The 17,817-nt window shown below is 39.7% G+C and overlaps 1 protein-coding gene across 1 annotated transcript in view; it reads left to right on the forward strand.

Moving 5' to 3' along the window:
• Ccdc82 (coiled-coil domain containing 82) overlaps positions 1-17,817 on the forward strand; it is a 37,481-nt gene that overhangs the window by 14,537 nt on the left and 5,127 nt on the right. Inside the window, exons 6-9 of the mRNA XM_032909637.1 lie at positions 1,299-1,391; positions 5,937-6,061; positions 8,860-9,030; positions 13,294-13,491. Coding sequence (XP_032765528.1) covers positions 1,299-1,391; positions 5,937-6,061; positions 8,860-9,030; positions 13,294-13,491 — 587 coding nt within the window. The remainder of the gene's footprint in view (positions 1-1,298; positions 1,392-5,936; positions 6,062-8,859; positions 9,031-13,293; positions 13,492-17,817) is intronic.

Genomic DNA, 17,817 nt, shown 5'->3' on the forward strand with positions numbered 1-17,817 from the left:
CCCCTTCAGCTCCTTCAAACCTTTCTCTAACTTCTCCACTGGGGACCCTGTTCTCAGTTCAGTGGTTGGCTGCGAAGATCTGCCTCTGTACTTCACATTCTCTGGCAGAGCCTCTCAGGAGACAGATGTAACAGGCTCCCGTCAGCATGCACTTCTTGGCTTCATCAATATTGTCTAGGTTTGGATATATATTATATGGGCTGGATCCCCAGGTGGGGCAGGCTCGGAATGGCCATTCCTTCAGTCTCTTCTCCAAACTTTGTCTCCATATCTCCTCCTGTGAATATTTTTATTCCCCCTTTTAAGAAGTATCTGTACTTTGGTCATCCTTCTTCTTGAGTTTCATGTGGTCTGTGGATTGTATCTTGGGTAATTGTTTGGGCTAATATCCACTTATCAGTGAGTGCATACCATGTGTGGTTTTTTGTGACCTCTTGGAATTTTCAATGGTGATAGGTCCTCTAAAGTCTAAGACGTAGTGGAAAGCACTTTAGCAACTCCGTGGAAGGAGTAGAGACTTGAAATTTCCCTGAAGGCATCAAAACCTTACACAGTCCTTTTAGCAAACAGAAGTACAACAGCCTCTCTGTGTTCAGTCCATTCTGTCTGCTGGAAAGAAAAAATCCCAATCCATTCATCATTTCTAAAGGTATATCCTACTTTTTTCTTCAGGCCCTAGCTAAATATCTTCCACATTTCCAGTCATAGTTCATACGCACCTCCAGCAGAGCAAGTATTCTTTGATGACCATTTGAGTCATGGGAGGGAGGATTTTCTAGAGAACATTTCCATGGCCCATAGTAAGGTGTAGTCCCAGAGTCACAGGAACAGCAGCAGTGCCTTGCCTGTCACCAGGATAAGCTCATGTCTGAGTGTGGGTTACAGAGAATATAATGGCATTGTAGGCAGAGTGTGGGAAGGAGAAGGCACAGCTCCTTAAAGCAGTGTTGAAAATCCTACATCTGTGACCCTGTAAAGGAGAATGGGGCTGTCATGCCCACTGAGCTTTCATTGAGTAGCAGTTCCCTGGACCACACCATGTGTAGCCCATTATAGGCTAAAGCATATTAACCAGTCCACTTGGGAGGCTTGCTTGCCTTTTTCATTCACTGTAGTTGATAATTAATTTCAAGTGGATGTGGATTATTTTGATTTTTCACAGGGTGTATCTCTGTGTTCTCTGAAGAATTTTCCCTTAGGAAATCTGTCTGGAAACATTTTAGACTCAGGAGTGAACTTTGTGATACTTATAACAGTTTCTTAGCTATGTCCTAATAATTGCTTTAAATTAATTTCAGATTCTTTTAGTGACCATTACACTCACTTTAAAAGAGTTGTGAAGGCTCTTCTGATCAATGCTTTTGATGGATCTTTTCTGGAAACTTTGTATGGTAAGTTAATAGTATCCCTGAAACATTTTTTTGTTTGTTTTGTTTTTAATTTCCCTAAATAGCTTTTGAAACTGGATGGAACTAAGCCAAGACAAACCATTCCTAAATCTTACCAGTTGTTCCTTCTGAAATAAATGCTCTATAAGTGCACTCACATGAATGACTTGCTAATATTATTTGAGATACATAGACGGCAAGTATATGACAAGTCGTTGCTCCCAAAGTGTCTACAGTAAATTGTAGAATATAAAACATGCGCCCCTAAAGCATAAGGGTGCCTCAGCATTCGTGTTCTTTATCACTTACTTACCAAAAGACACGTGCTGTTCTCTGCTTTTGTGCCTTGGTCCATTCCGTTCTCCATCAGAATGTAATTCTATTTTTTTTTTAAATTACAGATAGTCTAGGTAAGTGTACAGAATCTTTTTGATGTGAAAGCTGTGAATACTTTTCATTGCCTCACTCTTACCAGTCTCATCCTGAATGTGGTTGTACCCATACATGTGAACTCTTATGTCAATGGACCTCTACTTCCTTGCCTTACCAGAGTATAAGAAATTAAACTTTAAACAGACACAGCACAGACACTGACGTTTAATAGAATATATTTTGTGCTGAATACCTATGAGTACTTAAGTAAGATTTTTATTAATAAGTTATAGGAAAATGATTTTTGAATGCCATTTGTGATCTAGGCATTATTTGAGGATTACTAATGACTTCAAGACATTAGATTTCTACCTTTTGTGGCTTAGAATGAATCAACAGACACTGAGTAAATAAGTAGATAGCATAATATGTGAAACTAAAACTAGATTGTACCTCTGTGGAAATATAAATACAGAATTTAACAATAATAAGAGAAGCTAGTATCTATTAGATAGATGTCAGATAGATAGGTAGATAGATAGATAATAGATAGATAGATAGATAGATAGATAGATAGATAGATAGATATAGATAGATAGTTAGATAGACAGATAGGCAGGCATGCATGCAGACAACACACAGACAGACAGGCAGACGGAGTCTTAGGTAGACTTTCTATTGCTGAGATAAATCACCATGACCCAAAGCAACTTAAATAGGAGGGAGTTTATTTCAGTTTATAATTCAGGTCACACTCCCTCACTGATGGAAGTTAGGTCAGAAACCTTAATGCAAGAACTGAAGCAAAGCATAGAGACTACTTAGTACTGGCTTATTACCCATGGCTTGCTCAGTCAGCTTTCTTATATACCCCAGGACTGTACCACCTGTCCAGGGTTTGCCCCACCAACAACGAGCAGGTCCTCCTAAATCAATCACTGATTAAGAAATTGTACTGCAGACTTGCCTAGGCAAGTGTTATAATCTTCTCAGCTGAGAGCCTCTCTTCCTAGATGGCTCTAACTTGGGTTAAGTTGGGTTAAGTCCCTCTTCCTAGATGACTCTAACTTGGATTAAGTTTACATCTAGCCAGAGCAGATAGACAGGTAAACTGTAATATATGTACAAATAGGAGTATGTGGAGACTGCATAAACCGGTCAAAGAATGTAATGAAGAAGTAGCTTTTAAACAGAAACAATGAGTAAGGTGAAGGTATTAGTTTGCTTTATATTTCTGTGATAAAAGTACTGACCAAAAGCAATATGGGAAATAAAGATTTATTTGGTTTGTGTATACTGGGTCACAGTTTGAGGGAAGCCAAGGCAGGGACTTGGAGGCAGGAACCAACGCAAAGGACATAGAAGAGTGTTGCTTACTGGGTTGCTTGGCTTACTCTCTTATATAGCACAGGACTACCTGCCCAGGGGTAGCACTACCCACAATGAGCTAGGCCTTCCCACTTTCATTATTAATCAAGAAAATGCCCGTAGAAATTTACCTATAGGCAGTCTGATGAAAGTATTTTCTCATTTGAGTTTCCTTCTCCCTACATATGTCTAGTTTTGTGTCAAGTTGACAAATACCAGCCAGGACAATTGGCCCCTTATCAGTTTGATACACCAGTACATTTCTGCTACACCAGTGTTGAATTATATTGCTAATTAATAAACCCCTGCAGCAGGTTCGGTACCTGCTTCAATGCTCTAGACAAACACATAGCCTTTAATTTTAATATGCCTTAGACAGCTTATTAGCTGGGCCACTGCCTAACCTCCACGCAGTTAATTCCAAGTTATTACTAACTAATTCTATGTCCTATCTTGGCTACTCTGGACCCGGAGGGTTGCCCAACTGAGCCAAGTGCTCTCCCTGTCCTTCACGTGGCGGCCATGCTTCTCTGTCCTGCACTCTACTCCCTCCACACTCTCTGGACATGGTTGATCTCACTTCTCCTTTCTCCTCTCTCCTGGTCCCAAGCCTGCGAAATTCCAAAAACCTACCTCTGTCTGTCCTTCCCAGCTATTGGCTATTGGCATTTTTATTTACCAATCAAAGCCAACTAGGGACAGGTTCCCAGAAGCTATGTGGAGACACTTGTATAAGCAGCTTTGGGGTCAAAAATTAACATTAGAATTCAAGCAGCACTAGGCCAAACCCTCTACACCAGACCCTCCCTTTCTTGTTTACCTACAAGCTTTCATATTATTTTAATAAAGAATTAATTCTAGCTTTTAAACGCCCCACATTCTTTACAAATTCAAATACTCTAAGTTCAGTCTTTTTAAAACATTTAAAAGTCTCTCTCAAAATTCAAAGCCTCTCTAAAAGTCCAAAGTCTCTAAGCTGTGTAAAATCAAAATCAAAAGACAAGTCAAATATTTTCTTTCTCCAAGAGAAGAACCAGAGAATATTCACAACTAAATAATAGCAGTACCAAGGTCCACCAGTTTAAATAAAGTTCAGTGTCAGACTTCTGGGACTCATGGTTTTCTGGGCTCCAATGGGGTTGAAAGGCTGTTGTTCTCTGGCTCTATTCCCTCAGTACACACAGCCTGTCTCCTAGGCTCAGGCTGGCTCTATTCTATAGTAGCTATTCTGGTGGTCATCCTATGGCATTGGCTTCACCAGTGTGCTGGAGGTCTGAGGTAACAGGTCTGTATCTTTGCCAGTAGCCTCTCCTTGGCTGTCTTCAAGGACTCTTCCCAGTGCCACATGGTGCTAAGCCTCCACTTCCCTCTATGACTCCTTCATGCCTTCAAAACTAGTATTGCCTCTGTGACTCCTGCCCGTCATTCACTTTGGCTACCTGCACATGGTACACCCTTGGCCCCCCTCAGACCACATCTGTGTTCTGAGCCTAATGAAATGCTTCCCAGAAGACTGCACCTCAGTACTGCTGGTCTCTTTTTTACAGCCCCCAACGGACCACCACTGCAGATTCCTAATTCAAAGCATTATTCAAACAGCCCCAGTAGAGTCTATACTTACCTGAAACTTCACAAACCAGGCCCCCGTTGTCTATATTACCCTCAGCATTCTTATCTTTCAGGACCCTGCAGAACAGCCCATTAAGCTCTTGTCCAGCCCAAACGTCTCTATAATCCTTCCAAAACAACATGACCAGTTCTAGCACAAAAATATTCTACTAATGCTACCAATGTATGTGTTAGTTTGCTTTATATTACTACAATAAATTACCTACCAAAGGCAACTTGCAGGAGAGTGTTTACTGGCTTATATATACTAGGTCATAGTCCACTGAGGGAGGCCAAGGCAGGAACTCAAAGCAAGACCTAAAGGCAATAATTCAAACAAAGGTCATAGAGGAGTTCTGCTTACTGGCTTACTTTCCATGTTTGCTAAGCCTACTTTCTTATATCATCATGTACCTAGATAGTTATGTGTCAAGTTGACAAAACCCTACCAGGACACAAATACCTATATCTGTTGTATGCTCAGGGCCATAGTAAGAGTTAGGAACATTTAAGGACAACTAGGAAGACAAACTGTCATTATAATGCAGTGAGTCAGCAGTGAGGGGAGAAGGCAGCAAAGGAGGAGAGAGTGAAAAGAGGGGCACTTGATTTATCATCTAGTCTTTAAATCTGTAGTGACTTAATAAAACATGAGAAGTTAACCAAATTCACTTGGAAATTCCTGAAGAGAGCAAAAAGGTCCATCACAGGCCATGACAAATATGTGTAAATTGAGAACAAAATACTAATCAAATTAGGAAAGCAAAAGTAACTGGTGTACTCTTAGGAAATAAGGGGAAAGACACGGCAGAAAAGATGTTTCCACTGTGTTGGCAAGGTTCATGGTGGATGCATGGATGGAACCAGCCACGGAGCTCCTTAAAATGTGATCAGTAAATCAGCGGCCATGCAAGTTGGTTTAAAGGAAGAGCTTCATGTTGTGTGCCAGCTTGTTCATGTGGCTCCTTGTGCTATTTGATATATGTAGTGAGGATGAGAAAGTCTGAGGACTGTGAAGGATGACAGAAACTGCCCTGTCTCACTGCCCCTGAGCTTCCATGAAATGAAGCTTTTATTTCATTAAGTATTCATTAATTTAAAACAGTTTCAACTATCCAGCCATCTTTCTAGAATTCAAGCACAGTGTTCAGTTGATTCAGTATTTCAAGTGTTCTACTGTTTTGGTTCATTTGCTCACAGCTGGCAAGAGGAAGAAATCCTATGCACAAGATATGTTGACATCCCTTCATTACTTGGATGATCGCTTTATTCAACCCCGTCTGGAGAGTTTGGTCTCTAGAAGTCGGTGGAGAGAGCAATATAAGGTATAGCGTTTGCCTTTTACCTCTGATACAAGCATGGGGACAGTGGCCTTCTCAAGATCCCACATCCACCCAGATGGAATCATTTTCTGAAGTGCAGGCTTTCTGCTTTGTTGAATAATAACATTTTAGTCTCGTCTAAAGGCTTTAATTATTTTAAGTATCCACACTAATGTCTTTAATAATTAAATGGTTTGAAATATTCTGAACATCTCTAGGGCTTAGCCTGTTTTAAAATGAGATTATCTTATAAGATGTTTCTTTCAAACTTCTTTGTCTATGTGGCTTTTCTTTCAGAGACAAAGAGGTTTGAAGGAAACAGTGTTTAACTTGTCCAGCATCTGCATTGGAGTACTTTTTTTTTTTTTTTTTCGGAGCTGGGGACCAAACCCAGGGCCTTGCGCTTGCTAGGCAAGCGCTCTACCACTGAGCTAAATCCCCAACCCCTGGAGTACTTTTCTGAGCACTAATTTATGAATTTGTATCTCAAGTTTTCAGGACAGGGGTTTAGACAGCAGTATCCCCCACAGTCATGTGTCCATGAGGCTGCTTCCTGTGAGACGCCTGTTAGTCCTTCTGCTGCTTTTAAGTAGTTTACAGTGTGTGTGTTTGAAGGCTGTATAAACGTATATGGTGTGCGTGAATGAGGACCTTTCATGCCACAGCCCACTGTGGCAGGGGAAAACTTTCAGGAGCTGGTTTTTCTTCCTTCCACTGTAGGTTCCTGGTATCAAACTCAGGCATATGTGACAACAGTTAACCATGAGCCATCAACTAGGGTCCTGCTTAGGATGTTTGATTTCCATAAAACAGTATGGAAAACACTAACTTACATCATTCTCTAACTTTCCATTTTATAATTCTAGTAGTTTGGGTATTTTTTAACATTTTAAAATTGGAATTACAGGCTTATATTTTATCCTCCAGATTTGTATTTTAGTGTATCTAATGGCAGAGCATGAACTACGTGATAGTTAAAGGTATCCCAGCCTTAACATTCTATTCTCTAATGATTAATAAGAGGAAACATGGTAAATAATACATTCAAATTCCTTAAAATCTCCCTAGCACTTAAATTAACTTCTATACTCCTTTACTTCAGAAGATTGAGTTTTATCAAGAACTCTTCAAGGGGTTGAGGATTTAGCTCAGTGATAGAGCGCTTGCCTAGCAAGCGCAAGGCCCTGGGTTCAGTCCTCAGCTCTGAAAAAAAAGAACTCTTCAACATGAAGTATGCCTGACGATAAGAAATGCTTCAGTTTGGGGAACAATCAGGGCTATAAACTCTAAGATTTTAAGTTCAATGATGGCTTGAGTTTAGAACTACGATATATGTCTTTTTATTTCTAGATTTTTAACACTGCTAGATTCCCAATTTATTCCCCAGATGTAAAAAAAAAAAAGAAAAACTGCTTTTAAGGAAAATAGGTGTTTAGGTAAAATGCACAAAAATAATTATATTATTTGCTTTAATACAGAGAAAAATGTAACAATTTTAAAGATCATTTAACATTTGACAAATGATTTACATGTGAAATATATTTTTTAAGTCCAGAAGGAAAGAGCTGTTCTCTCCTTCATTTCGCAGTGAAGAAAGTATAACTCAGAATGTAAAGTCCCACAGTTAGTAATTTCACAGGCCAGGATTTAGAGGAGTCCAAGACTTTGGGTCTATGATATATTATGCTTGGCCACACTGGCAGGTTATGGTGAATTTAGAAAACCCACAGTGGAATAACAGGGTGCACAGAATTATGAGATAGATGATCCAGGAAGATCTTAGGGTACACTAGTAACATGAAGAAAGCTCACTGATGTGACCCAGAAAAGTGTCTATCTCACTTACATGTGGAGTGTGTCCTGCTCAGTGTAGTCACTCAGGAAGCCAAGCTGTTTGAGCTTTCATCAGTGTGCTGCACAGCACACAGAAGCAGGGAGGCAGAGTGAAGAGCACTAGTCCGGGTCTTAGTCTGTTAGTGACCTGCTGTGAAGTCTGAAGACTGTGACAGGCAGTCAGTGCTGTTGGTCACACAATATGAAAAGGATCAGTGTACCATCCAGACTGGTGTAGGGGAAGGATGTGGATTAGGAACCATGCTAGCAATATATTCAGTGTGTTCATTCAAGTGTGTTATTAAAGCACACTGCTAATGGAACAGTAGTGACTAGCACAGGCTGAGTACAAGCGCGATTACTCATATATAAGTGGCTTCTTTGCTAACGTAGTTTGCTTGTGCGGACCAGGGTTTCTCACATGCTCTGCTCATTGATAATCAGTCACTACATGATCCATCAGTGCTGGACATGGAACATTAGTAATTTCAAGATGCTTATTTTCACATGACAAAGCAGGTCCCTACAGGAGGATGAAGTTATTTCCAGAATGTTTTCAGGGAAATGTGATTTAACTCATGCCCTGAAGAGTGAATGTAACTTTCTCAATTTTTAACTACCTTAACTAAACTCCACTTTCACTTATCCTGATATTTTGTTGCTCATTTTCCTACTTTACTTAATAACTCATTGATAATAATTAGAGATGAGACTATAGAATAGAAGTGAATTGAAGCCTATTGGAAATACTACTTGGTAGTAATTTTAAGTAAAGAGATAAATGAAACTACTTGTTTCTCTTGATCTTTTTTTATTGCCAAGGTTAATAATTTTTTCAATTTAAAAATACCTTCGTAAAGTAAGAAATATCTTTGGTTCTTGTATTTCTTTCCAGTGCTGTCGAAAACGAGTTCTAATTTGGAAACATTTATATTTGACTTAATCTTCTTATATCTCATTGTTGTCAGGAGCGTGTTGAAAGCTACTCTGACTTAAGCATCCACAGGAAGAACCCCGAGAACTGTGGCTGCCAGGCTTGTGGGCTGCATCGCTACTGTAAATTCTCAGTGCATCTCTCGGGAAAGTTATACAACACCCGGACGATGGAGACAGATGACTTCATGTCACATGACAAGCAGGTATCTTTTGCTAATGTCTGCCTTTGCTGTTTATAAAACTCAAGCTTCATAGCTTGTCCTCTAAATAATTCTCATGAACAGAGGAAATACTACAAAAAAAAAAAAAAAGAATACAAGGAAATCTGGTACATTTGATTTTCATTCTTTTTTTTAGTATGCCACAGATATTAAGCCTAGGGTCTCAGCTTGCTAAGCAAACACACACCCCTAACCCCAGGGTTCAATTTTTGAAGGTAAAAAATGTGTTTGACCTGCATATTCACCCCTAATTCAGTGAGATGAAATCAGTACTTATTTTTAATCTCTAAGTCTTATTATAGGATGGGAGTGATGAGGACTGTTACTTAGGCAAGAGAGGAGCAGGGCTGCCTTTGAAGTTCAAAGAAGAATATGACCCAGGTCAAAACCTTGTGTCAGGTAGCACTCAAATTAATAGTTTATAGGTAAATAATTGGAGATGCCTGTTTATCTTACAGTGAGAGAGTTCAGAGAGCATTGTACTTCAATTTAGACAATATATGGTTTGTCAGTGTCTAGAGCAATTATTTACCTGATTAAGATACTGTTAAATTTGAGCATAGAAAAATAATTTCAAGAATAAGTAATTGCTAGGCATGGTGGTACACAATGTTAATCCCAGTACTCAGGAGGTAGAAAGAAGCAGGCATAAGCTGCTTGGTCTACAGAGCTAGTTCCAGGACAGCCAGGGCTACACAGAGAAATTGCAGCTCAAACAAATGAACAAAAAACCCAATTTTTTAAAATAGTTAATAGATAAGAGTGGGACAGTATAATGTGAATTCATAAAAAGTATAGAGTCTGAGTTTTTAATCTTGTAAGGAGGGTGCATTTGTAAATACATTGAGCACTTCCTCTAGTGACACTGCATGTCTTTTTAGGATATGTGTTTGGATGAGACACAGACCTCAAATTGTTGCTAAATCTTCCATTATTAAAGTGGAGGAAATACGACTTATTGGAAAGTATGATTCAGGATACTGTTGGGCAACAGTTGACCAGAACGCTCTAAGCAATACAATAAAGACAGGAAGATTCATTTAGAAGTTTAAGTCTTGGGGGTTGGATTTATAAATACTTAGAAAAATGTTCATTCTCAACTTAAGAACATACAAGTAAAACCACTTAATATTCAGATGGATACCTTATAAATTACCAAAATATTTTTAAATCAATTGTTGAAAGACAATCTGACCAACATAGCTTAAAAGTTTGAAGGCTTATGAAAAGTAAGATTTCCAGAGGAAGAAGGGTCTGGTGAAGTTTTAAAATACTGTTGACTACATAGCTAGAGTCACTGTAGTCTCTATAACTTTACCCTATGAACGTCAATTCAATAAAAGCAAATGACATGATCACAGCGCTCACTGAAGCATTATTACTAAGAAGTGAGGTACAGCATAGTGGAAACACTTGATGGAAGACATTAGAATAGTGACATGAGAGTCCGCTACAAAAGAGGGTGTGGCAGGATGCAGTGTCATCCAGATAATGTTGTCCCTAGTAGTTATTATGGCTGTTTTGAAATGATGCAAGGTGAAGTAAAATTTCTTCAATTTTATCTTTAAAAGTAAAATTATTTTATTTTCATTAACTCACAAATTAACACAGCACAAAACCAATTTAAGGAAATCACTAAAACACTTTTTGCTGTTGTCATTGTTTTGGCATAGAATTCAGTGGTTTCCATTAAACATATAACCTGATTCCATCACTGCCATGACACCTGGGGCTTCACTAGTCATCAACTGGAATGATTTTCAGACTGCGGGTTATATTTTTGTAGGTTTTTTAAAATACATTGTGTGAATTTAGTGTATGTCTCTTTAAGTCTTGATTAGTGTTTCTAAAAGGGTGGAGTTATTTTGAATGTGACAAATGGATCAAGTTATTAAAATGAGTCAGAGTTCTATTTATCTTCCCTCCAATCTAAGCACCAGTATTTAAATAAACAATGTATATTTGTCCAAAAATTTTGCGAGCGCTTAAATTTTATTTGAAGAAAGAACTATTTCCTCAGACTCTGCTTCACACTTTACATACCTGCTACCCCAGCTTGCCTTTATATTCAAGTCTTTTAGTAAAGATTGTTTGTGGGGAGGGGGGGAGAGAAGAAAGGAACGCTTACTAAGTTATTTTCTGTCCTATGGAACTACTGTGTCAGTGCCTGCAAAGAAAGTAAAAACATGGATGTATTTATATTCTGGGCTTAAAGAGACTGTCCGCACCTCCACCACTGCCCTCGGGTTACTCAGAAAGCAGTGATTAAACTTTGTGATTGTGCCTATAGTTATATAAAAAAAGCCTAGGCTTCACTAGGCTCTTTCTGAGGGTGTAGTGAAGTACTATTTGTTGATAATTTTCTTTTGCCTGACTTGCTGAGATTAGCTTATTTGAAAGAAAGGATACACTTTGACAGAAGATGGATTTGCCAATTCACGGAATGAGTAGTTTAGTTTCAGCAGTGTTATGTTGGCTGAGAGGCCTTGGGCCAAGAACATTCCTCCTTGAAGGAGAAGAGCAAGTTTTATATCAAACTTAGTACATGAAAGAAACACATTCATAAGACCCCTTCCCCAAAGCAATAGATACAGAAATGGTTACCAGAGTAGAAGGAAAGGGTGGTGGGGTGATGGGTGGATGGTTGGAGTGACTCTCCGTTCGTTGTACAGGGAACGTTAGGAATACAGTTATGAATGAGTTGTCACCTGTGCTGGTGCAGGCTTTTCAGCTTGCCTTTGAGTCATCCGTGTTCTTGTCTGCAGCTCCAGTAAACACTGTGTGTTAGACTTAGGTAACATGGTTTCTTTGCTCTTGTTTTTGAGTGCTCCATCTCAGAGGAATAAATGCTTGTTCCAGTCTATTCAGAAGAAGTCACAGGACATGATGAAGTGTCCAAAATGCGTCACTTAAACATGTATTAAGCCCAGCTGCTATGCAGCCAGCCATCAGTACATACCTTGGATGCTTTTTTGACAGTACACTCCTGCCCTGTTACTTTTCTGCACATCATCATCATCTCCGTATCTTTTCTCATTGTGGCTTCATAAAAACATGGCATAAATGCCTATTAAAAATCATTTAGCTTATACTAAACTGGTGCTCTTGAGCATAGAGACAAATACTTAAATTAGGAAGGCATTAAACATATAACCTGATTCCATCACTGTCATGACACCTGGGGCTTCACTAGTCATCCACTTTGATGATTTGCAGACTGCGGGTTATATTCTTGTAGTTTTTTTTAAATAGGGAAGCATTTCTGTCCTCAGGTTCTCACATGATATGATCATGCTGTGATGTCTGGAGCCCATTCTGGTGTATTTTTGATAAAGTATGCAAAATATGAATTAAGATATATTTAATTTTATCATTAGGGTGATGTTGGCTTCCACTTTAGATATGTAATAAAATATAACCGTCAAAACATGACAGAGAAATGGTCTGGTTAACTGATTTCACAGATATGCATCATAGAATCCTAGAAGTCCACATATAATCAAAGCACACAGTAAAATGTTAATATGGCTGATTTATACACAACACATTAAGTGGTTTTCTGTGTCCATCTTTATGCCACACAAGCAGTGTTTCTCTTTATTCCCAAACTCAGATAACTGTTTTCAGGACTGCAAGTACCACTGGCAGACAGAGCCTGTATAGACAATAGCAGGCATGAGGGCTGGAAGTCAAATTCCGGCATCCACTAAAAGCAGATAATTAAGTCAAACAGACCTGGCGAGCTTTGCCTGATTGGGAAGCTCCCGGCTGGTGAGACACGCTGCGTCAATAAAAGGAGCAGTGAGCAGTGGTGCCTGGCGTTCTCTTCCTGCTCATGCACACAAAGAGACATGGGCTTGATCACTCTCCTGCCTGTGTGGGTTCAGGTGACCCTCTCTCCCTGCTGAGACATCTTGGTTACAACCTAAGCACCTGAGTGCTCACGTGGTAGCATCCTCAGAGTTTACAATCAGTCGTCTGTCTCCTAAGGTGCTAAGCTCCCTAACACAGGTGAATGGTCACTGTGCTCCAGCCATGAGCCCAAAACTGGAAGCATAGTAGATGCACAGATTTGGTTGACTAACTGTATAAGAAAAGATAAAGGCATCATTTGTATATATATTTAATCAAGTTAAAAATGCATGCTTTAGATTGTACCATTAAGGGAAATCTGAAAATCTGAAATCATATAAATATATGTATCTATACTTTATTTGAGGTAATGACATTTATTTCTCAATGTAGGTGTTTATTGTTGGCAGAATTTGTGCTGAACGGACCAAAATTTATCATAAACTAAAGCATTTTAAATTCAAACTGTACCAAGACTGTTGCTCCACAACAGAAGAAGTTGCAAACACAGAAGAAGTTGGAGATGAACAGGTCAAAGATACAGTAAAGAGACTCTTCCGTCAGTTAAAGAAAAGGGGCTGGATTAGAAAGGTAAGGTTGTAGGCTGCCTTGTTCTGCAGTGTCTGAAGGCTTAAGTGTGGCTGTTCTTATGTTTCCTCTGCTGCCGCCTACTCCCTCCATGTTTATCAGTGTTCTGTTTTGAATAGATGCCCCGATGAGTGCTCTCACCACATTGTGTAGATTGTATTGAACAATAATACTGACAAAGGGGCTCTGTTCTTTGTCATATGTGTGTGCAAGCCTTATTGTATATTAAGTCACTTTTCCTGTTGCTCTGATAAAATACCATGACAGAAATGTCTTAAAAGAAGGACGGTTATTTTGGCTGGCAGGTATGTACTATTAGCCTAACATGGTGAGAAAGACTTTGACATAGCTGGTTTTCTTTCAGAAGCAAAGAGATTAATTCTGCTCAACTAGTTTTCTCTTTATGTAGTCCAGGAACCAAGTGGAGAAAATCATGGCACCTACTTATAGTGTGACTCTTCAACCTTGATTAACCTACATTATCCCTCAAAGGCATTCCCAGAGACTTGTCTCCTAGATAATGCTAGGTTGTCAAACTGGGAACCAATGTCAACTATTATATTCCATGCAGATTGGGGTGGGGGGACAAAGTACAGGACTCACCTTTGCTTATCTGCTTTCTTCTTTAATCCCTTTGGCCTAAAACTCAAGAAGCATCTGCTGTCAGTCTGAGGAAAGGGTCATCATCATCAATTCTAATACAGCCACATCCCCTTCTTGAGGACCTGGGGCTGAGTGGTTGGCACTGTGACTGGATATGGAAGAGAGCACTGAAACTTCAGGCTGGGAAACCTACTTTGGCTTCCCTGTACCTTGATAGTCACTGAATTTGATGTCAGGAATAAAGTGAGCATTCTGAAGAGTCTGGTGCATCCATCAGATCCTGGCAGCTCAGAAACTCTGCTCTGCTCACAGAGCCCTTAGAACTAGGTTGTGGAAAGAGTCCTCATGATAGTAGTTTTCAAAAACAGATTTGGTCCTGTGGATACACAAGAAGAAGCAAATAGAAATTACTCAGAAAATTTGGATCAATGATGTATTTCATCCTGCAAAGAAAAGAAACAGAAGAATCTGACTTGCTATCTTTTGTCTGGGTTATAGAATAGGGAATCTGTAAAGAGCAAAAGTGAGGCAAGAGAACACAGCAAGTAAACTTTTATGAGCACAGAGACAGGAGCAGCTGCACAGGCCCATCTCAGGGCCTCTCATGTTCATTAGAGGGATCGCTCTAAAGAAGACATCATGGTTTCTTCCCTTTGGACAGTTAATCTACCTCAGCCCTCCCTCCAGTGACCTTGCCTATCTCTCCTTTCACTTTCTTCAGAATTTTACATTTTACTTTGCTTCTGTACTACACGGGCACTTCTCCCCATTCCACCTATGCTTTTTGCTGGCTAGTAAGCCTGACTTCATTTTCTGAGACATTGAACTTCTTAAGTGTTTTTTGTGATGCCTTTAAGAGATACCATCTCATTAGTGGAATTAGAAAATCTATTAGCACACCACATTTATAAATGTGTTCCTTTCTCCATTTTTGTAGTACCTGAGGTTGAGCCCTATGCTTCGTGGATGCTAGAAAGGCGCTGTACCACTCAGCTATAGCCCCAGTGCATTGTGCATGTACTATATGTAATAATTACACATATTCATATGTGGAAAGCTTTCAACTGTTTGCAGGGTATTTCCATGTATGTTAGAGTATCCTTAACAAAGTTTAGGATCATTAATGAAATATAAAATTAAAACATTCTTAAGGAAAGAAAGTAAAATTATGCTCTCTTAGTTAGGCTTCTATTACTAGGATAAAACACTATGACCAAAAGCATCTAAGGGAGAAATGGTTTACTTCAGCTTGCAGTTCTCAGATTACACTCATCTCTGAGGGAAGTCAAAGCAGAAACATGGCGGAAAGAATAGAAGCAGATGCCATGAAGGAACACTGCTTACTGGCTTACTCTCTATGTTGCTAAGCTTACTTTCTTATGCTATTCAGGAACTCCTGCCCAGGAACACCACCCTCAATGAGCTGGGTCCACGTCATTTTTAAACAAGAAAAATACTCTATAGACTTGTCTGTAGGCCAATCTCATGGAAGTATTTTCCCAACCCAGAGTCCCTCTCACCAAATGACTCTAGTTTCTGTCAAGTTGGCATAAAACTAACCAGCAGAATCAGTCCATTGTCAGCTTGAGACACAAATACATAACTATTAAAACTTTTCTTTCTTATTTACCCCAAAATTGCATAATATTAATATCACAATTCCAACTTTTAAGAATTCCATAGTCTTTAAAAATTTAAACACTAAAAGTTCAGTTTTCCTAAAATACTACTTTCTCTAAAGTATCAAAGTTGTTTTTCTTTTTTTTTAATTCCAGTCTCTTACTGTAGGTTTTGATAAAATAAAAAATCAGTTACATACTGTTTTAGTTAGGGTTTTACTACTGGAAACAGACACCATGACCAAAGCAACTCTTTTAAGGACATTTATTTGGAGCTGACTTACAGGTCCAGAGGTTCAGTCCATTAACATCAAGGTAGGATCGTGGCAGCATTCGGGCAGGCATGGTTCAGGAGGAGCTGAGAGCTCTACATCTTCATCTAAAGGCTGCTTAAAGACTGGCTTCCAAGCAGCTAGGACAAGGGTCATAAAGCCCACACCCATAATGACATACTTTCTCCAACAAAGCTACACCTACTCCAACAAGACCACACCCCTAAATAGTGCCACTCCCTGGACCAAGCACATTCAAACCACCACATATGCCTTCTTATTCCAAGAGAGAACCAGATTATATCAAACCAATGCAAAATCAAAGTCCATCAGTGGACAGCTTATTGTCAGATTCCTGAGACTCACGATCTTCTGCGTTCCAAAGGGCTTGAACAGCCATCTGCAATATACACAGCTTGTCTCTTAGATTCTGGTCATCTCTACCCTAGACTTGATTCTCTCCTTGGTGGTCATCCCATGGTATTGCCATCTCCAATATGGTGGGAACTCTGAAGTAACAGGAGTCTACCTTTGCCAATATCCTCTCCTGGGCTCTTCAGGGACTCTTTACTCTGCCACATGGTACCAAGCCTCATCTTCTTTCCATCCTCTTTAATCCTGGGGCTTCTACTGCAACTGAAGTGAACCTTCATCAGTAGTCTTTCGCAGTACAAAGCCTCAACTGTGGCTTTGCTCTACATTGCTCTCAACATTTTCCAGACACCTCCATGTATGTTACATGACCCCTTCATGTCTTCAAAACAGTACCATCTGTGTGACTCCTGTACATTACCAAGTTTGGCTACCAGTAAAAGGTACCCCCTTGGTCCCTTTGGACTAATCTTCTGTGTTCTGGCCCTGAGTAAACACTTTCTACAAGACTGCACCTCAGTGATGCTAGTTTCAATCACAGTTCTTCAACCCAGGTGACCAGTATCCATTGACCCATGACTGAAGGTTTCATTTCAAAAGATCAGAAATCTTGATATCCCTACTGATTCCTCGGGCCCAGCTGAGCAGAACCACACATTCTTAATTCAGAATATCTAATGGCCCTGACAGAATCTTTAAGGGACTTGCCAACTTCCTTCTGAAACATCACAGCCCAGGCCTTCATCATCTGCATTGCTCTCAGCACCCATCCAGTTTCCTACAGAACAGTCTACTCCCTGAGCTCTGAACACTCAGCGTTTCCAGACAAAGTTCAAAGGCCAGAATAATCTACAAGCCTCACAGACACGTCTGTCTTAGCTGCTGCTCAGTGCTTTGATGAACACATGACCTAAAGCAACTTGGGGAGAAAGGGTTTAGCTCATCTTGCAAGGCTACCACACAGTCCATCACTGAGTGGGGCTGGAACTAAGGCAGAAGCTGGTGCGGAGGACATGGAGGAGCACTGCTGACCAGCTTGCTCTCCATGGTGGGCCTAACCTGCTTTCTTATTCCATTCAGGACCACCTGCCCAGAGGTAAGCTGGGCCCTCCCACATCACTCTATAATTAAAAAAAAGTTCCCTACAGAATTGTTCACAGGTAGGTTTTATGGGCTCATTTTCTCAGGAATTGGGAATTTCTGTTTCAGATGACTTCAGCCTACCAAGATGACAGAAAACTAACCTCACATTCTCTCTCCATCAAAAGTAATATTTAATGTTAGGTGCTAAAGGAATAAGACATAATGCTTAAAGCAGGCAGCACTTTTTTACAAAAAGGCAGCAAAGAGCTTCATTTTGTCTTGAATTTTCAACTTTTGAAAAAATATTTTAATTTGAAAATACTTCTTTATAGACTTTTTCAAAAGATCCCCTAGAAACCAGAGGGTTTATATTCCAGCAT

This window comes from Rattus rattus, chromosome 8 (assembly GCF_011064425.1).
Source record: "Rattus rattus isolate New Zealand chromosome 8, Rrattus_CSIRO_v1, whole genome shotgun sequence".
Taxonomy (NCBI): Eukaryota; Metazoa; Chordata; class Mammalia; order Rodentia; family Muridae; genus Rattus; species Rattus rattus.